The 22,338-nt window shown below is 39.3% G+C and overlaps 1 protein-coding gene across 5 annotated transcripts in view; it reads left to right on the top strand.

The window, feature by feature from the left end:
- The window catches only part of auts2a (activator of transcription and developmental regulator AUTS2 a), a 1,241,941-nt gene that overhangs the window by 233,500 nt on the left and 986,103 nt on the right, over window positions 1-22,338 (top strand). For 4 of the 5 annotated variants that reach the window (XM_051930719.1, XM_051930723.1, XM_051930722.1 and 1 more), the window contains exon 3: window positions 3,443-3,643. In XM_051930719.1, coding sequence (XP_051786679.1) covers window positions 3,443-3,643 — 201 coding nt within the window. The remainder of the gene's footprint in view (window positions 1-3,442; window positions 3,644-22,338) is intronic. The other variant, XM_051930721.1, reaches the window with a different exon arrangement.

The raw sequence follows: 22,338 nt of genomic DNA on the forward strand, positions 1-22,338 counted from the left end.
GTGGGTCAGTGTGCTTTGTTTTCTCGACACCCTTTAGTTGTTTTCTTCTTGCCTATTTTTTGCAACTCGCTTATATCTGTTTATTGTATTTTTGTGTCCATGTCTGAGATAGAGCCAGCTTTCTGCATTCTATAAATGTCAAATACAGTAAACGTTATATAGGGTTGTACTCGTTTATTGATGGATCTTTTTATATTTGGCAGTCGTTTGGTTAATGGGCAGACCCAGGGCAGGCTTTAGGGACTTTACCGGCCTAGAAGCATTTGGAAATTCCCTGCAGATGGAGATTGGAAAATTTGCCCCTGCCTTGCTCAACCCTCACCAGGACTAGGAAACAGAAGATGAGCTGAGAATGACATGAGATTGCATGTTTAGTGTTAGTGGTAATGTGAATAGTGCTGTAGAAGCAATGTTATTGTGAGGAGGTTTTATGAGAGCCAACTCAGTTAACTGCTTTTTTTTTTACTTTCTGTTTTCTCTGCTGCCTAATGAAATTCAGTGCCAAAATGCTATTTGTCTTCCTGCTGCTCCTGTTTTCACTTACCTAAGCTGTTTATTTGACTTTTTCTTCATTTTTTTATTTGTTTGGTCTACTGTTGTTCAAGCCTAGCCTTCAGCATCTTAGATGTGGAAATATTTCAGATTTCCAGCAGTGATTCTTATCTGCCGTAAGGATGAACTGTATCTGGTGTTAAGCAGTGGTCATTTGAATCACTCCCATCTAGTTTATTAAAGCCTCCCATTAGCAATGCATGACCCACAGCGGGGGATTACTTCCAGTTTAAAATCTAATTTGATCAACTGCAATGCTGTGTGCTACTGCACATCATTAGCCCTGTCTAACAGAGAGCGATCAATCCTCATTAAGAAGGAGCTGGCTAAGTGCGCTATAAATGACTTATTAGACAGTAGCAGTAAGTATTTTCTCTTCTGCTAAATTATGATATAGATTTCCTTGTTGGGGGGTGGGGGGAATAAATTGTGCTTTTCTGTTCATTGTCTGTACATTCAAAGGAGTCAAAGGAATGTCTTAAAAAAAGACAATGCGTAAGAAAACTTGGCCTTCCTGCTGTGGTTTTGTAACCATTGTGGTGTTGGTCCCAGTTCTTGATCAATAATCATAATTTTGAGTATTGGAAGAATAAAATTATGAAATATCCACAGGTGTTTCAAAGAATGCTATACAAAATAATAAAGCTACAAACACCAACTGAGCACATAACAAGGCTCAATCCATCTTCCTTGGCACCCCAGGTACTTATATTCATGGGATATGCCATTAAGAACAGATTATGTCTGTCTGCATAGCCATGTTAATAAACTTGAGTGAGAGGTGTTTTAGACGTAGATGCATGCCTCTTTGTTAGAAAGAAAGTAACATCTTCGATTATAGGCACATATTCCAACAATGACAGTAATGTATCTTGTTTAAATCTGTGGTACATATTCATGGGTTGGCCATGGCAGGGTGCAAATACTCAATTGTGCATCTCATTTACACAGTGATACCAGTAGAGACACAGGTGAAGGCTCCAAATGGAATTTTAAAACTCAGACACTGCGGCCCACCTCCTGCTTATTATAGGAGTTAACTTAGGCCGTCTGTCGTTCTACTCATACATCTGATCAATGGGAAAATCCAACACCAACAACATTTTGTATTTTAAGTTTTGGCTGCTAACCACCATTTTGTTTTTCCATGACCCTGGCCATATTTATGGTCACCATGACGTTTGCTGAACATCACTCCTTGATAGTATCCAAGTGTCCAAGCCTTTGGATATAAAACAAAAACTGGTTAAAAAAACTACATTTTGTTTTTAGTTAGGGAAAGAATTGTTGAGTTACTTTTAAGACCTTGTTGCTCCTATTTGGGCTGTAACTTAAGTTTTTACTTTCATACCACCAACACATTCCTTTTTGACTCTCCTAATCTAAAGCTTCTTCTGGTTGTTTATAGCTAACCAAAAAGTCACACAGGTTACAATAGGGCATGTGACCATTTGCTAAAGTAATGGAGAAGATGGTTCAGTGTACAGCTTTGACTCAGTTTATCACCCAGAGCAAGAAATGGCCTTCCTTTATTTCAATTGTACAAAATACCCACAAACAGATAAAAACTACATATATGACAGCATGGTGGTGCAATGGTCAGCATAGTTGGTGTTAAGCAACAGTGAACTTGGTGCTGCTTGGTCAGTGCATATTATTTGCATTTGGACCTGACATTTGTACTGTTATTCTTTACTTTAAGTATACACCTGTTTCCTTCCACTTCCTAAAGACATGCGTATTATCTATCTATCTATCTATCTATCTATCTATCTATCTATCTATCTATCTATCTATCTATCTATCTATCTATCTATCTATCTGTCTGTCTGTCTGTCTGTCTGTCTGTCTGTCTGTCTGTCTGTCTGTCTGTCTGTGTAAATAAATAAATAAATACAGTGTGTATATATATATATATATATATATATATATATATATAAATATAAAAATCCAACGTCTGTCTGTCTGTACGTCTGTCCACTTTTCACAAAAGTACTACTTAACGGATTTAGATCAGGTTTTTTTTCTATAATTTGCTTGAACATTCTGGTTGATTTTGCGAATTCTCTCATTGCGCTATGTATTCCAGTTCGCTTGTGGTACCGATTTATTTATGTGAATCCAAGAAACATGCAGCAGGCCAAGGGGAGGGGGGCGGGGACCTCCTCACTCACGCACCAGCCTCGTGGTGTGTACTTTACCTCCACTTAGCTAGTGAACAAGAGAACTACTTAATGGATTTAGATCTGGTTTTTTCCTATAATTTGCTTGAACATTCCGGTAAATTTTGTGACTACTCTCACTGTGCTAAGTATAATAGTTTGCTTACAGGAGCAATTTATTCTCACTAATCCGAGACAGAGGCTGCGGGCCGAGGGGAGGGGGAATTGTGACGTCAGATGAGGGGAGCTGGGCGGGGCACTGCTAACTGTCCTGTTTCACTACTACGTGGGCGAAGCCACAGGGGATGGCTAGTGTTACATAAAAATATAAGTTAGTATTGGTCTGAGGCATAAAATATTTAACTTTTGAACATTGAAAATCTGTGGTGGGCTGGCGCCCTGCCCGGGGTTTGTTCCTGCCTTGTGCCCTGTGACCCTGTAGTTAGGATATAGCGGGTTGGACAATGGATGGATGGACGTTGAAAATGCGTGATAAATATCTAGGAAATAAGCCACTTAAGGCTGGTGACTGACTGTTCAACTTTATTTTCAAGCACAGGTAACACAATGATGCTGTGGTCAGTCACTTCAAAAGCTTCTTTTAACTCTGAAAGTGTGATAATTGATTAAGTGATTTTTCTTGAATGTACTAGCATTTTAAAATGATTCTTCTGAATTAATGGTGACTTTCTTATGTAACCTGTTTGTTTTTACCATTTTCTCACCAGAAGAATCTCGCCTTGAAGCCTCACGAACGTCTTGAGAACCAGCCCAGTAGCCTTGGCAAGAAGAGACAGCATGAAATCCCCAATGGACTAGTCCCCCGCACTCGAAAGAGCAGACCTGATGACTCTTCAGACCAAGAGAATAATCAGAACCTTGGGCAGGTTCTGAGGAACAAGAAGAAAAACCACAAGAAACGACAACAGGTAAGGCCCATACTTTATTAAAAGCTTTTTTTTTTCCCCCCCACCAGTTTCTGTACCTTTTGGTTGACTGTGCTTGATTTTCAGATCTGATTTAATGAACACAGCAGATAATAAAATCAAAAGTGATGACTTTCGTCACATCACACCTAGAGCTTGATAAACTGGGAACAAATGCACAAAATGAATGCCATTTGCATAACATGGAATAAATATAAGAAATTAGGAATTGCATTAATATTAAACAAAAAAATCCCTGAAGCAAAAAAACATCAAATTGAGTGTTTTGTAGAAACCACTGGATGCTAATTTAGGCAAAGAAAGCATCTAAAAGAATCTTACAAGGACAGCAATCATATACTTCAATCCACTGGTAGTGCCACTTAAGAGACACACATGAATATAATATACAGTGCCATACATTTTGAAATTGGGGTAGTGTTAATAGCTGAAGAGCACCAAAATGCAATTTAGTATGTTAGAAACTGCCCATTAGGGTGGTCCGAGAACTGGATAATGTACAAACTGCCCAGCGTTAAGAGCCATCTACTCCATAAAGAGGTTTTCTAATTAGATGCTCACACACAAAGGGTAAGTGAGAGCAGCAGAAGAAGGATTACTAGGGCAAGTAGCCTTAGAAATTTAAATTGGATGCCTGCTGATTTTATATTTGTAACATTTTCCTTTTGCTTGTCGTTTTCTTCTCCCATGCTGTATTGCAGAGTTCAGTACTCCAGGCATCCATATACTCTACATGCATAAGAATTGTGATAGCTATTTTGAAAAATAATGTCATAACTAAATGACAAATTTTAATATCACTTTCAGTTTGTTTGGTCATTTTTGAGGTAATGCTTAATGTCTGTTCTTCACAACTGTTTATAAAATATAAAACAAAAAATCCTTATTTTCATTTTAACACTGGCCTTAATTTATGAGATGGTTGCTACAATTAAAAGTCATCATCATCAACATTGTCATGATTATCATCATCATTTTCTGGGTTCAATCAGGTTGGTTAGTTGCCCCACTAATCGTTTTCCTCCACTCTCCACAGTCCTAGGCATCCTTTTGATGCTAGTCCCATTCTTTTCATATTATCTGACACCATCTCCAATGATGACTGTTTGGCCTCGTCCCTCCAATCTCCATCTTGGTACACATCTTTAGCCAATCGTCTTCTGCCTTTCACTTCGCATTCCTAGACCACCTTAGCTTTTTTCTTCTTAGCACAACACCTTTCATTTCCACACCACTCTGTGACACTGTGTAATCCATCTGTTCATTTTCATTTCTTGTGTTTCTAACTTTGCTTCATGTTTCACCTTCACGTGCAACATCTTACTGTAAAGCATGCTACTCCTCACACAGCTTTCATAAGGTGGCAGGCAGAATCCCTTATAAGTCAGAATGGGGGACAACTCCTGGAATTTCTTCAATGCACCTCTCACTCTTGCTAATACAGGTACTTTTGCACCTCAGTCTCTACTGAACATGTCACCTAAGTGGCACACCTTTCCTACCTTCTCCAAAGCAATGCCATTGTTGAAATATAAATTTGCATTTACTTCTTAACCCCTTTCACTCTCATGTCACACTCACTTCCAGCACACTATACTTCACACAATCCATCTTTAATGGGCTCACATCTGACAACCTATGCATTAGATTACGTTTTTTCCCCAGTACCTTTAAACACACTGGTCATATGGCCGTGCACCCACCTCTTCCATGCCTCTTGCCTTCTACTATCACTTTGGACTTTCCTGCATTTACCTTGAGGTCTTTCTTTTCCAAATTAGTTTTCCATTATAATATCTATTCCTTCAATTTTGCTTCACTTTTTCCATCAATCACCGATAATTTGGCTTCCAAGAGCTCCCGTGGCAATCCTTCACATCTATGGTCAAGACCTCTATTGCTATTACAAAAAAGCAACTCTAAAACTAACATTAAAAAAGAGAGTTTTGTAAAGCTCTATACATTAGTCCTTGAAGAAGTGCTGATTGAGCGTATAAGGTGGAAATCTGTTATTTAAGTGTAGATTAATGGAAAATGTTGCAGGTTATAATACCACGCTCATACTTGTAGCAGAAAACGGAAATGTACGTGTCAACAAAATAAAATTTGGCTACAGATTCATCAGACAGGTAAGGTATTCAGGTTTTTAGTATTTCTTGTTTCATCTGTTTTTGAAAAGCTATGTTTCTTTAGTATCTTTACTCTCCAGCTTATCTCAAAAGCACCATACAATTTAGTGCCACTCTACTTAAACTGTTGAGAAGGCCTGAAAACAGCACAGTGTGCATCGGTATGTGGATAAAGTATGATTCTCCTGAGCACACTCTCCAGTGATCAGTGCTATCTCAACAAGTCGGACCTTTATGCCTTTGCCACAATAAATGTGCATCGTCTAGAGAACGAAAGTGGTGGGAGCACCCATGTCTATTGGAGAAAACAGTCAAGTGTCACAAATGAGTTATCAGAGAAGGCATCTTTTCCAGTACCCTATTCAGACTCAAGAAGGTTAAAAGAAAAAACAGGTGTTAAGAAATCCTCCTTGTCAAGGGCTTATGGCAAATTCAAACAAGCTCATCATTTTTCATATTTGTGCAGTACATCATTATTCTAACCCAGTGAAGAACTGGGATCCTGTCTGGAGTCAGTTTCAACCCAGCACCCAAAGTTACTGGGATAGGCAGCGGCTCCTTGCTACCATAAACAAGATAAGTGGAAGGAAAGGTGGGTGATGTCTCAAAATGAGCAATACACAAAGAGCACTGGGATAGAAGAGGATTTTCACAAAACTCAGTGGTTTGCTTAACACACAATATCTTAGCAGCCTTCATATTGATTTACATTCCACACTGCACAGGCCATTAGCAGCTGACGAGCAAGCATTTTTTTCCCTGTGGCATTTTATGCATTGTTATCAATATTCAAAGTACTGTGATTAGAGAAAATGCGATACAGGCATTAATAAGGATGCTGTGGAAGTGTGTGACCCCTGTGGGTAAAGGAATTCTTTAGAGAATGGAAATTGGCTTTTGAAAATGCTTGTGTTTTATTTGTATTTTTTAGCATATGTATACTTCATGTCTCTAACTTATGGAATTATACTTTTATTAACCAGAGAGAGGCGCCGCAGGTATTTTGGCTGAATGTGCTGCAATTGGAGAATGCAGATGATTTGCAAAAACTAGAATCAAAGTGAATTTCCATATCTGCTACTCCTTGGGGTAAGATAGTTTTAGGATTCTCTCTGACTCTCAGGGTTAAGGCACTTGGGTACAGCAAGGTCAGAAGCACAGGAAGAAAATGCTTGTGCAGCACCTCACGTGGTAGCAACCAATATTTTTTGTAGAAAAAACCACACAGTATGCTGTATAAAATGTCATGCTGTGATAAACAAAATACAAGAGTAACACAAAGAGGGCTGGGTTGTCTGTGACTGCCCTGTTTAGACATATTGATTTAATAGTTTAATTGACAATAAAAAGTAAGCAAAAATTCTAACAGTTCCCTGAAGCCTCAAGTGTCTACCCCAACTGTGGTTCCATTTGACAGGGTTAACTTATCAGTCCGAAGATAGGTTTCCGAGAGTCAACAGCTTGTATGATAGACGCCTCACAAGCAAGGGCCATTTTTATCAATACAGAAATGGAATCAAGTTAGAGGTTTGACAGGATGAAACCAGTAAGATAGACATTGCCTAAACTTCAAGAAAATTATGCTTGTCTGGTCCAGGAGCTACCACCCATCTCAATGAACTCTTAAATTAAAGCATAGAACAAAAACAATTGGAGATATGAATACTGCACAGATATTAAGCTGTGCTTGGAGCTGTTGTCCTATGATACATCTATAACACAAGCTGTTGACTCTCAAAAAGGTGTCTTCTGATTGATGATCTAACCCTTTTAATTGGGACCATCATGGATTTGTAGCCGACAAATTTGCAACTGTGTGATGTTATCTTGTCAATATGGACCAAAATCCCTGAAGAATGTTTCCAGCACCTTGTTGAATCTATGCCACAAAGAATTACAGCAGTTCTGAAGACAAAAGGGGGTCCAACCTGGTACTAGCAAGGTGTACCTAATAAAGTGGTTGGTGAGTGTATATATGTATATACACTCTATACATTATATTTATACATATAAACACAAACACCAATATCAGGCACCACATTAAAAGTGAAGTGAATAACATTGATTATCTGATTACAATGGCGCCTGTCAAGGAGTTGATATATGTTTGAGAAACATGACAAACAAGTCTGATCCATGGTGGCCCCACCTCTCAGGCTTACAGGACTTAAAAGATCTGCTGCTAACTCCTTGGTGCTAGAGAGCTGTTTTTGCGGCATGAGAGAGTTGGTTTTAATATATACTGTATGGAATATTGCTACATTGATACAAAAAAGTAATGGAATAGACAACCATTTTTACAATCAGTACACACACCTATAAGATATCTAGAAATAAGAATAACTTTAAAAGTACCATATAATACAGAATTACAGAATTCAGCAGGTTCCTTACAACTACCAGAATTCAAAATTCTTGTAGCTTTGGCAGTAACAGTTTTTAAATCTTTTGCATTTGACCCCTGCAGCCTGATGGCAACAAATGAAACTTGGGAAGCATAATAAGGCTGCTGTCTGAGAGAATTGAGTTACTCGTGTTTCTGATTTGTTTGTGATACAGTTCAGTAAGATGGGGATACTGTAAACCAATAATTTAAATGCTTGTTTTGACAGTTTGTTCAGATTGGTTTCACAAATCAACATATAAAAAACAAATTTGAGAATAAATTTAAGAAAGGTCATATAAAAAGTGTCATTATAGCTTTATCGTCTTTAAAGCAATTACATTTTTGTATGTTCTTAGAGATTCTTCTGTATTGAAATGAATGGTCATCCTGTTAAGAATGATTGTTCCTATATTATGATATTTGGAGTGCTCCACCAACTCTACCCTTTCCTCATTTATTATTATTGAGAGTGGCAGAGGTGGGAGCATTACATCTACAGCCATATCTTTCATCTTAAAGATATTTAGCTGTAGAAAGGAATAAACACATCATTGAACAAACTCCTCAACATCCAGTTCCATGAATGCCTTCTTTCTCTTGTAGCAAATCCTGACAAATAATCTGAAAATTCACTTTCACTTCAAGACACACTTTATTTCAATAGTTTTCCAAAACAACTTAAAAGCTTGAAAGAAAGCTTAGTAAATCTTGTGGGATGTATTTACTCCACTCTTGTTTTGTCAGATTCAGTAAAGCTGAAAGATGTTTTCATCAGAGCTGTTCTGCTGCAGCAGGCCAAGTATACTGCCCTCCATGAAAATCTGAAACACAGGAGAATACCAGCTGGGGAATAACTTCTTATGTTAGAGGAATACGCACTTATAAAGACTTTCATTAGCATGATCGCATATGAGGTTTGCATGTTGCTGCATCTGATCAAGAAAACTTTGATTCAAGTTTTTGAGAAGTGTGCTTTCTTCCAGCAAGCGTAGGTCCTGACTGTTTATCTATTCATCATAAGTTAGGAGGCTTGTTTATGCTGAGAAAGTGTGCTCATATCGTAATTAAACCCTGTTATTCCACACGGTTAGCTACAAAGCTGCAGTTTCTGTTTTTACTAATTCTTGTTGTTCACTGACTAGAAGGAAAAAAAGCAACACAATTACTCGTGATCCATGCAGACTAATACCCTGATGATCCAAAGTCTTTTTGCAGAGCACAGACAAATGCAGCTTACCCTGCTGAGCTGCAGGAAGATCCCTCTAATCCAGGAGGCTACAGTTACTCTTCACTACAGTTGCTAAGAAGATTCTTTAGCGCTCTTGTGACAGATTCTTACCTTAAGCTTGTTATAGTAGGAAACTAGCATGGCTGGTTGTAAATGTGGAATTGAAAGGGAGGATCTGAACCTTGAAAGCTATTGTAATAGCTCTATGTTCTCGTCTAAGGCATACAAAAAACACACATTGAAGCAAACAGAACATCTTCCTTTTAAATTAGATCTCCAGTATTAGGTGCTTGGAGCTCAAGGGCTGCCAACGACTGTCAACACTGGAAGGAAGAGATCAGAGAGCTCTCAAGAGTCTGTTGGTCATTGCCCATGTCCTCAAACCTTGTACAGCAATGGTAGTGACCATCAGTCTGACTAGGTGAGGGTGCTGTGTAAAGATAAAATGGGAAACAATTTCGGAGGCTATCATATACCTAAATGCCAGGGGATCTTAGTAATGTGATTAAGTACAGAGTTTGGACTTCTGTATCCTTAAGGACTGAACTGAAATTCTGTAGCAATAGTGTTATAAAGTAAGAGGCTTAACTTAGCCTTAAAAAGGAGTTTTCTGCCTTGCACCCAGTGCTGACCCTCTGTGATGCTAAACGAGATTAATCAGGTTTGAGAATGTTATAATAAGTTGTATTGCTTTATGATGACATTTACAATTGAGCCTACTCCACTGATTTTACATTTCAGATTTATGCCAGTGGAAAAATTTTGGGGAAATGCAAAAATAAAAATAACTATTGTGAAACTTTTTATAAATATATAATTGTCCTAAATCCAGCCATGGATTTGTAATAAAATGAGTTTGGAATGGTTTGGCATGTTGTTTTATTCCTGATTAAACCAATCCAACGTGTGCTATGCATAGGTGCCCGTTTTTAATTCCACATTCAGGTCTCATTGCTTAATACAAACTTATGTGAATGTTTGTACAACTTGTCAGCTGTCAACCATTAAGATGGTACAATTGATGACCATATGCACTTCAGAACAGGTCATCCGCCTGGAGCTAAGTATTCTTGAGGCCGACCAGTATTTGTATGGGAGACCATCTTGGAAAAGATTGGGTTGCTATTAGAAGAGATGTTGGTGAAGTAATCAGGGGGCACTTAACCTGTGGTCAGTGTGTGGATCCCAATTCCCAGTGCAGTGATGGGGACACTGTGCTGAAAAATGGTGCTGTCCTTCAGATGAGACATAAAATCGAGATCCTGACCCTCCGTGGTCATAAAAGATCTTGGGGTGTCTTTTGTAAAGAGTAGGGTGTATCCTGACGTTCTGGTGAAATTGCCCTCCATTGTCTAGTCATTCTGGCTCCCTAATCATCCCCTGCCTCTAATTGGCTAACTATCTTTTACTCCTTCACCTCCTAACAGCTAAAGTGTGGTGAGTGTTGCATCATCCATGTGGATGCTGCACATTAGTGGTGCTTAAAGTGGCTCCCCACCAACTATGTAAAGCACTGAGTAGTGAGAAAGGTGCTCTATAAATGGAAAGAATTATTATTATTATTATTATACTTCTGAGCCATTTCTCGACTCTTATTATCAAAGTCAATGCTGTCAGAAATAAACCCTGGACAGGATGGCACCGTAGGGTTCACACACTTTTGCAAAGCCAACTTAAAGGTGGCAATTTATTAAAGTGAGATTGTGCTTACTGATAAGGGAGAAAATCAGAATCTGCAAAAAAAAAAAAACAACATGGAGAGAGCATGCAAACCCTATAAAGGCATGGAGCATGCTGCAGATCCAGTCTAGCAAACTGGAACTGGTCTGTTGTGTGTGCCCCTTTAATGTAATGTTATTCTTTTTTGATTATTAATAAACATTCGTAATTGTTGATTTTAAGAACAGAAAAATACATATAAATTTTGATTCACAGTATACTATAATCTTCCATTATTTGGAGCCACTTTGACCAGTTCTGGGTTGCAGAGGTCAGAGTTTGTTCCAACAGTACCGGGCACAAGGTATGAAACAACAGTGGATGGGACGAGCATCCATCACAGGCACACTCTTGCACAGTGTGTGCCTGAGCAGCTACACTTACACCTGCTGTGACTCATTTTGATAATAAAGTATTACTGAACAAATATGTTATGAACTACAGGGTATCCTACGAAATTTATCAGTAGGGGGCTATCTAAATGGGTAATAGAAGATGCAAAGGTAAATGCATTATTTTAAGTTTTTTTTCTTTTTTTTTTTTACTTTGTGTCATACTATATACACACATCAATGCCAAATAAACCAGAAGAAACACTTTGCTTTGTTAAAATTTGTCGTTACACACACATATGCATTCTAAAACTTGCTTCCTTCAGTTCAGGGTCATAGTGGGCAGCTCTGTGCACAAGGTGTAAAGCAGCCCTAGACAGGCACAATATGGTGAATTCAAAAACAACAATACCAGTGGCCAGGATGGAAACCTAAGAGTTTAGAGGCTAGGAAGCAACTTCTCCAGTACCTAACCCCAACCCCAAAGCCTACTGGGTCTAAGGGAAAACCAGACTATGAGGGACAGAGACTCCATTACCAGGACCTGAAGAAGGTGTCTGAGTTGCATTGAAAGCTTGCATATTGTAATTTTTTTAGTTAGCAAATAAAAAAGGTGTCATTTTGCTTGACTTCTCACTACAGGACCTAACCCAATCTCAAGCTAACAAGGACAGAGAGGATACTGGAGAATGAGAGCATTATGAACCAATAACTCTAGGCCCCTTCCCTGAGATCTGGCACCCATTTATGGCCTACTAAGACAACTCACAGAGGAAAAAAGAATGGTGGCTCTGATTTCGGAAAGATAGTGCTTTCCATTTTCCCTTTGGGTCCATTCTGTATTGGACCACTGGGAACGGGGACTTCTCTCCAAAAACCCAACGTGCATGTCTTTGGGGAGTTTGGAGTTAAAATCAGAGTATCTATAGGGAAATACAGCGAGATGTTCAAAGTGTCCACAGCCAACAGCCAAGCATGCACACTGCAGTGCTACCCTTGGCAGCACTGTGGTACCCATTTGCTTCTGTTATTTAATAAAATATCCCACATATTACTCAAGGCTGTATTTATTTGTTCTTAATAAGCATTAGTCTGACTCAAAAATAGCTGGGATAAAGGCAAATATAGCTGTTTTCATCTATTATATTAAACACATTCAGATAAAACAATCATGAAACAAAAGATAAATCAAAATCAACACTTCTACTCCTTCCTTCCTTTCTCATGTGCAGCTTGACTGCGTGAAGGTTAATGTCACCCTGTAAATGAATTTGAAATCAATTGTGAGGACAGCGGATGTTGTAGAGTATTACAGTTACAAATCGTTAGGTTGGTAGCTGAGAAGATAAAATGGAGACAAATAATTGGCACATCATTAAGTGAAGGACTCTCACGGAACGCTGACAAGGCATTTCGAGTGTTGAACGGTTTCACAATGCACTAATGAATTGCCTTCATTAATTAGGTTAGCATCTCCGTTGTTGTGCAATGAGCTGTTTTGAAGAGGGCTGAGGGCTTTCAATGAGGTCTCAACTCTCCTAATGAGTATTAATGGTGCAGTAAGACGGAGATCTGACTTCTGTAAAAGTGTATTTGAGCGACACTGTGCAGACTTGCTGCTCCTTTCGTGGAGGCTCAGAAAAAGTAGGTGCCAGCTTTACGTATTTATTAGGGGAAAGTGGGCAGCAACCTGGGTGCCGTTCAATAGCAATTGATGAGGCCACTCTACTTTGCTGAGAGTCTGCCTTTTGGCATTGCCATTTGTGATCACATTGGCACAGGCTGTGTGGAATGAAGTGGGGGGGTGGGGGGAGTGTGCTGGCAGATGGGCCTGCCTGTCTTTTGCTATGTCTAAACCAGCAAGAGCCAACAGTCAAAGTGACAGACAGTTTGTAAAGTGCTGTTTGCAGCTTGGGTTTTTGATATTTCAGTGACATCAGAGTGCTGATCCACAGCTGGCTACATTGATAACTGGGGACTGAAAAGTGAATTTCAGCTACAGAAGTGCGATATCAAACGAGCAACTTTAACTGGAGTCATGCAATTTATGTAACAGAATTTATTTATTATCTTTACAACCAAACAAATGTGTGTCATATGCTTTGGTTGAATTTAATTGCCTTTTGATATTTTTTTGTAGCTTTAGCACACATTTGATCTATTTTTTAAGATCTCTTTAATTTATTGAAAGCTTACATACCTAGATATGTTCTCCTCCTTGATGTTACTTTATAACAGCAAACCCCAGCATGGCTCCCTGCAGTTGTCAATAAGCAACTTAAGATTGGTGGCATGCTGGCACTGTTTTTAAACACTGCCACCTCACAGCTATAGAATCAGGGGTTTTAATATACCTGAGCACCATCTTTGTGGAGCTTCCATTGTGCCTATGTCCTGTTAAAGTTTTTCTCTAAAGGTATCCTTAGTTTTCTTTTCACATCCCAAATATATGCCTGTTAGGCTAATGGTTAGTGCTACATTGTCACTGGTATAATTGTAGATAAGTGCGTGCCCACTTCTTAACACTGCTAGGGCAAGTACTGTGCAACCTTGAACAGGAATGGCAGGTTAGAAGTGACTACAGTAAATAGATAAACGGATGGAGACACTTCCAAAATACACGGGATTAAGAAGCAGTTTCTGTGAATGCAATCTTAAAATCAAACGAAATCCAAATGTTTATATCTCTAATAGTACATGGTCCAATCTTATTTTATATTAACCTTTTTATATGACAGATTTCACAATGCACAGTCACAACAATCCAAAGGGCGTCCTACAGCATTAAGCACAGTAGATTTGATGATCAGTGTCATGAAGTGTTTAGAACATGTTTACCGTACAAAACGAGAAGGATAACCACACATCGGGACTAATAAAATCAATCTGTTCACGAGGGAAGAAGTGATGCTCATATAAATTTTTTATGCAAACTTATGCCATTCCAGGCATTTTATGACCCTAATTATCTTTCATGAGGGGTCTGTGGAAAGCTAGAGTCAATCCAGTCAGCTTTGAGCTCTGATGCCGAGTCTCCATTTATAATCAAGTGTGTGACTAAACAAGCAAGTAACAACTGAACTGCTTCACTCTGTCTTTACAAATAGTAAAGCACACATCAAGGCAATCATTCTTTTACTTTTACATCCATTTATTTTCTGCCCAGGGTTGATGGGCGCTAGAATGCTGTCTTTCCTTAAAGCATTGTGTCTAAGCATGAAGCAGACCTGGATGAGGCACCAGTCCTTCACAGGTCACAATCACACACACATATACACTCTCATATTGCACCAACTTTGAGTCACACATTTTAAAATTTATACTAGTATTTAAAAACATTAAAATGTGACTGGAGCAAAGAAAATTAGAAACAGAGGCACACTTCACTCCTATGAAGTCAGTAGACAGATTGGGAGACAATGGGGGGGTCATGAGGTCACTGGAAAGGGGTGTGTGGTGCTCCCAATATCTATGCAAAAGGATGAAGGTCCAAGTCTTTAGAGTCCTGGTGCTTCCTGTCTTGCTGTATGATTGCGAGACATAGATGTTATCCAGTGATCTGAGACGAAGACTGGACTCCTTTGGTACTGTGTCTCTCCAGAAAATCCTTGGGTATCGTTGGTTTGACTTTGTGTCGAATGAGTGGTTGCTCATGGAGTCCCAAATGAGGCACGTTACCTGCATTGTGAGGGAGTGTCAGTTACAGCACTATGGCCATGTGGCATGTTTCCCCGAGGGTGATCCGGCTCATAAGATCCTCATTGTCGGGGACCCGAGTGGCTGGACCAGGTGAAGGGGTCGCCCACATAACACCTGGCTGCGGCAGATAGGGGGTCATTTCCGGAGGGTGGGACTGGACCGCGTGTCTGCCTGGGGGGTTGCAAATCCCGAGTTGTTTCGTTGTGTAGTGGGTGCGCCAACACACTGTACCAGTGCATGCTCCCCAACTTGACTTGACTTGACTTGCCACACTTACAAAAAGTGCTTTAGATCAAATATCAAAGCTTTCTTAAACATTTTCTAAAGACTACACAAAATAAATGCACAGCTTTTTGTTTAGATACAAGCATATGTTCTTTTGTGCATTTTATAACTTTCTTTCTGTGAAAGTGCAGGTAAAAACCAGAGCTAATCGATACCACCTCATCTACGGAGAGGGGGTAGCTTCTCTTATAAATCATGAGGCTGTAAAGACGAGTGCTCATCACGGAATGTCAAACTCACAACAAGACAAAACACATTTCTCTGAAATACATGGGAAGACAGAATTTGTTCTTGTTATCATAGCAGCACATGTCGCTGTAGGATTAGGTGTCAAAAAATGGTGTTAATGTATAGATTGTCCTCTTTTAATAAGCAATGGAAAACACATTAAACAAAGACTGAGAAATCTGAAAATACTGTATTTCCAAAATGATTGACAGGGTATCATACTTAAAATGTTTATGTCAAATTTTATACCACAGTGCTGTTATGTTTTGATGGTGTTTGAATTTGAAGATGGCAGAAGAATAAAAAGTACTGACTGAGCATTACAAAAGCATTGGGACCATGTGATGTTCTTGGGCATGGCTTCTAAAAGATGAAGAAATACAGACAAGGGTCAGTTTGGCCCGATAAAGGTGTACTCAGAAAGGTACTGCTCTGAGCTGGACATCAGAGGGAGTCAGGGTCCTTTATTAATCTTCTAAGATCTCAGTGTGAAAAGCCTGCTGTCTTGCATGTTTTCCTGTGTACAACTGTGGTTGCTGTTGTTTTTGTTTTTTTAAATTTACAAAGATGTCTAAAATGATCAATAATGTTAAAGATACTGTAAGTGTTAATATCAGTAATTAATATAATGTTATGAATAGAACCAGTAGTTTTCTATATTTTCTTTGCCGCCTAATGTCACATAGTGATGGTGAACATTTATTATCTGCATGCATGTTAATTAATATTTATGCTTGTTCCAGCTACAGACATTACTAAAGCTGTCAGCAACGGCAAGCCACTTGATTAGTAGGGGCGCAGATGGGAGTAGTTATATGCTATGCCCTCCGTTCCATGCATACTTGGCATAATTGTGAATTCAGTGTAACTGTTTTCAGTGTGCACATCTTCATTTGTTAAGGCTTCTTAAAATTTCTTATAATTGATTTGTCTTGTTTGAAAATGAAGAATATGGATAAGGAATTTGGAATAACAAATTAATCTGTTAGACCTACTTGAGGGCTCTCAACCAACTAGAATGGGAATCATTCAGTAGTGATTCTCCAACCCAGCCTAGTGAAATGTGTTTAGAAAGGCCACTTTTCTCAACAAAACATATGAATATACAATCCATAGTCTTACTTTTGTAATAAATATCATCCTTGGCATTTAGTATTTAGGTGGGCTCATCAACACTGATATAGTATGTTCTTAAAAAATGTAGTGATGTACCATTGGGCTGGACCCAGGCAGAGTTCCTTCTACTTTTCTGGCCAGGCATGAGCCGTTCATCTGCAATCCTGTGCCTATTTTATAGCAGGTTCTGCTCACATGACCCAAGGGGATGGATCTGTCTTTAGGAGGGGCCTCACTGAGAAGGGAAAACATCTGTGGACTTCCAGTTCCCCTTTGGGGAGTGTATGCATCCAGATCCTTCTGGTATTTGCCTGAAAGGAGAGACAACCATGCTTTGAGGATTTCCTTGTCTATTTCCATGTAGTTTTCTCTGTGCTGCTGGTTTCTGACTACTTCTGGGTATTCAGTAAAAATAATTGTATATTAGATCCACATCAACTGTTTGTGATGTGATTTTGGTAATTAGAATGATGATACATACTGAAATGAGCAGACATGCTAACAATAACTGTGCATAGGTAGGTGTCAACTGGCAGCATCCATTCAGAAAAGCACACTGTGAACTTGAACCCGGACACAGACAGACACGAACTCCAAATGTCCCAAAACACACACTTTTTATTCTTCGTTTGGTGCACACAGCACAAACACAGTGCACAAACCACCACAATGCTCAGTCCTTCTTTTCTTCTACTGCCTCCACTCCTCTCCTGCAAGCTCTGTCCACTGCCACCCAACTCCGGCTTCTCGAGTAGTGGCTGCAGGCTCTTCTTATAGCCCACCCGGGAAGTGCTTCAGGTGATAATTAACCTAATTCAGGCTTCACTTCCATGTGTGGCTGCATTCCAGCCCATACGGGATTGTTAATTCATGCAGCTCTTTTCGGTGGTGGCCACGGAGCCCAACAGGGCTGAGCCCTGAAGTCCCACGCCTGTGGCCCCGATGTAACCCAGGAGGGCTGCCACCATGTCTTCCGGGGGACATAGTGTGCATCCCATGGCTGCTCCCCCTGTCCCTGTGTCAAAGGGGCATTTGCAGACTCTGTTGGACCATCTTCACGGTAATGTTATTTAGAAATGCCCTTTTAAACATAAAGAGTTGATTATATAGCTTAGGTAATGACGTGCTTTCAACCATAGTTTCAAGGAAAAGAGCAAACAGCCAGGATGAGTGATTCCAAATAACAGCAAAAACAACCTGGAGAAGCCAACCAGATAAACACAAAATCAAAAGCAACACTCAAGGGCAGCATTCATTAAAATGAATGGGAATAATTGGTGAAGATGCTGCTCAGATGGGAGCCTAGATGAAGCTTTTAGGAAGTGGATGGAAACACCAGCTAGGACAGTGACCAAGACACAAGATTAAGCACTAATGAGCCCCTATGCTGATACCAGTAAAGAATGCCAGGAACCAATTTTTGTAATTGATCACTTCATGCTAACAAACAGTTTATTTCTAACCCAATTAGGGGTTCACCAAAGCTGCGTTTATTTTTTATGGAATAAAGTGGACATTGCAACAAAAGGTTCGATGATGTTTGCTGCCAAAATGTTTGAACTTTAACTTAGCACTATCTGGACACAGTTGTTCAAACTCGGGGTCGGTACTGTGAATATCAGAACACACAAAAAAAATAAACCTTAGCTGGGATTTCTGTTGCTAAGCAACCCCTACCCTGTTTAATTAGTTTTGATAGAAAAGTGTCTTCTGTAAAGATTAAACATGGAGCTTCTTGACAAAGGACTGCCTGACTGATATTTGTCTGCCTTTTATTAATGGCGGACATTGGCTCTTGTACGTTTAGCCGTTATTGTATGTCTGAGTCTGCTACAATTTTATATGTGTGAACAGCTGGATTATTGGTTTTACTGAGCTTTGTGTTTTTTTGTTTGTTTTTTTTATGAACAGTGGCCTGTTTGCTTAAAATGTTTTTGATTGCTAATATATGTTACAGTATGAGAGCCAGGTGTTAGAAAAATTAGAAGTGCTGAACGCAAGTGGCATCTGTCTTGTTAGTCTGGATAGAGGATTAGAAAGCTTTGCTGGCATGACTTTCTAACTTGACTGAGCTCCCAGTCCTTCTCACTTTATTGTCCTTTTACTGATTTCCTAAGATTTATACCATTATAATTATTGTATTTAAATTTCTATAGAGCCATTTGAACAAAAGCAGAGATTCTGTGCCCCAATGTGCTTATTTTAAGTGTCAGAGAAATTGCTAATTTACTGTAAATAAAGAATTGTCAGATCAACTCTACAAATGGCTCCACCTACTGGATAACCTTTATTATAACATTTACATTTACATTTACATTTACATCATTTAGCAGACGCTCTTATCCAGAGCGACTTACAACAGTGCTTAGTAGTCTACGACTGTTCTTCAGTCTTTAAGGCTAGGATTAAATCTGCTGTCATTAAACAAGTTACCGCTGACCAAGTTGTATACAAAACCCTGCTAGAAGAAAATAGTAAGTTAGTACAAAAATTTTTTTTTTTTTTTAAAAAAAAAAGGGTAGAAAAAGTATGGGGACTTTAGTCCAAGTGCTGTTGAAAGAAGTGTGTCTTCAGGCGACGTTTGAAGACAGTGAGGGTCTCCGCTGTTCGTACAGCAAGAGGAAGTTCGTTCCACCACTGAGGAGCCAACACTGCAAAGAGTCTTGATGCATGTCGTCCTCTTCTTTTAAGTAAGGGTGGTTCGAGACGTGCAGTGCTTGATGTTCTGAGACAGCGAGAAGTGACACGCTGCTTGACCAGTGCTGATATGTAAGGTGGTGCAGCTCCAGTTTTGGCCTTAAAGGCAAGTGTTAGGGTTTTGAACCTGATGCGGGCAGCCACAGGGAGCCAGTGCAGGTTCCGCAGCAGAGGTGTAGTGTGCGAGAATTTGGGAATAACAAGCTTGAAGGAGGGTACTATGTGCACAGCTCAGTTCATCACGACAATACCGGGACATATAAGAAAGTAACGATCTTACATAAGTTAGGTTCATTTGCATACCACAGTCAAGAGACCCATTAGTTTGCACCAATCAGCAAACAAATAAATGGTATAATCTTTAACACACTAATCTTTTAGTATAAAGGTCCCCAAATAGTTAAACCAATTTAAAGTCTTCTACATATATTCATATTTAAAGCAGAACATCTGTATATGTAAATAATTATTGAGAATAAAATTAAGTATTTATTGTTATTATCTCATTATTCCCGTAGTAATATACTGGGATCAAATAGTACAGGATGTCTTAGTTAAAGAAGCAGTCACAGTCAGAAGCATTTTATAAATTCATACAAAACATTTTACCCTAACATTAAGAAAAGAATGAAAACATGCAGGACAGGAAGAACCAAATGCAAATATGCAGAAATATATTATTAACGCAAATGAGCCTTATTATTTAAAATGGCAATGTGAAAATTCTTAGTACTATAAACTGTGTGCAGCCCATGTTTGGAGAACAACAACAATAACAAATTTATTTTTATATTGCCCAAAATCACACAACAAGTGCCTCAATGGGCTTTAACAGGCTCTGTGTTTTTTCACAGCCCCACCAGCCATGACTTGTAGGGAAAAATGGAAGAAATCTTAGGAAAGGCAATTCAGAGAGAGACCCGTATTCAGGTGGGTTTGGTTGCAATGGGTGTCAAAAAAAAACAGGTAAGTACAATGCAATACAGAGAACAGAACACAAGTAATCCTCTTCACAGAGCTAGATGGCCAATCTATCATTACCACCTTAGGAATACAATAAAATACAATAATTCCATAGTAGTAGTACAAGCCACAAATCAAAATGCAAGAACAGATTATCTCACACATGAGGATTCGGATTTGTTCAGAGTCCTAGAGACCTCGGCTAACAAGCTGACTCCTCCACTACTAGCCATTTCACAGCTGAGTCAGTGCTGGGGTGGCAAATCAGATGAAAGGACCCCTCTACTTGATGACTCCAATGCTCCTTTATCAGAGAATATTTTTCCATAGGTAGGCAAGCAACTTAACAGTAGAGCAGTGGCACCAAGTGCCACATGTGAGTACTGAGAAGAGAAACATAATAGGTGTGGGTTAGTAACAAGTTATAACGATCCTATTACTTATGTTTTAGTACTATTGACTAACAACAGAGATTCAGTATGCACAGCTAATCAGCAGCTCTAATCTGGGTATGCTAAACTGAAGTAGTGAGTCTTCAGCTGGGATTTCAAAGCTGAGACTGAAGGGGCACCACTTATAGTAGCAGGCAGACCACTCCACAGTTTAGGGGCCCTGTAACTTAAAGGCTCGACCTCCCACTGTTATTTTAATAATCCTTGGAATCCTAAGTAGACCGGCATCTTGAGATCTTGCTATGCACTCTGGTTTGTAAGTAATGATAAGTTCAGACAAGTAAGCTGGATGGACCTTGTCCATTTAAGGTCAGCCAGTCAGTCATTGTCCAACCTGCTATATCCTAACACAGGGTCACGGGGGTCTGCTGGAGCCAATCTCAGCCAACACAGGGCGCAAGGCAGAAACAAATCCCGGGCAGGGCGCCAGCCCACCACAGGGTGCACACATACACACACACACCAAGCACACACTAGGGACAATTTAGGTTCGCCAATGCACCTAACCTGCACGTCTTTGGACTGTGGGAGGAAACCCACGCAGACACAGGGAGAACATGCAAACTCCATGCAGGGAGGACGCGGGAAACGAACCCAGGTCTCCTTACTGCGAGGCAGCAGCGCTACCACTGCACCACCATGCCGCCCTCCATTTAAGGTTTTATATGTTAAAAGGGGGATTTTTTGAAATCTGCCCTAAACTTAACTGGGAGCCAATGTAAGGATTTAAGAACTGGAGTTATGTGTTTGTATTCTCATGTTCTTATAATAATTCTTACAACACCATTTTAAATTAACTGAAAGTTGCCTAAAGAACAATTTGAACAGTCAGTAAATAACACATTGCAGCAGACTGTACTACTAGAAATAAATGCATGAATTAATATCTCAGTATCCTGCATATTTGGAAAACATCTTCATTTCCCAACATTTTTAAGATGGAAGAAACGTGTTTTGGACAGTTTTGTAATTTGCACCTTTAATGACATGCTAGAGTCAAAGATAACTCCTAGATTGCGGGCTGATTCAGTAAAACTAATGGTGATTCCTAACTTAGTTAAATGATGACAAAATATTGTTGCGATCAGCATCACTCCCTCAATATTTAACATCTCTGTTTTATCGGTGTTTAAAGACAAGTAGTTCTCATCTACCTACTCCTTTAATTCACTAACACTTCTAATTAAGGACAACATCAGAGAAATGTCATTTGATCTAAAAGGAAGGTATAACTGGGTGTCATCAGCGTACAAGTGAATATTAACATTTGTTTTTCTAATGATAGACCTCAGCTGAAGCATATAAATTGAAAACAGTAAAGGTCCCAGTACTGAGCCCTGCAGGACACCACATCTCACTTTTGTGTGTAATGATGGAGTACTGTTTAAAGGCTTTAAACAGTAGGAAAAAAAGATTTATTATCTTTCACTATCAGTAGTGAAG

The sequence above is a fragment of the Erpetoichthys calabaricus genome, chromosome 8 (genome assembly GCF_900747795.2).
Source record: "Erpetoichthys calabaricus chromosome 8, fErpCal1.3, whole genome shotgun sequence".
NCBI classification, from domain to species: Eukaryota; Metazoa; Chordata; class Cladistia; order Polypteriformes; family Polypteridae; genus Erpetoichthys; species Erpetoichthys calabaricus.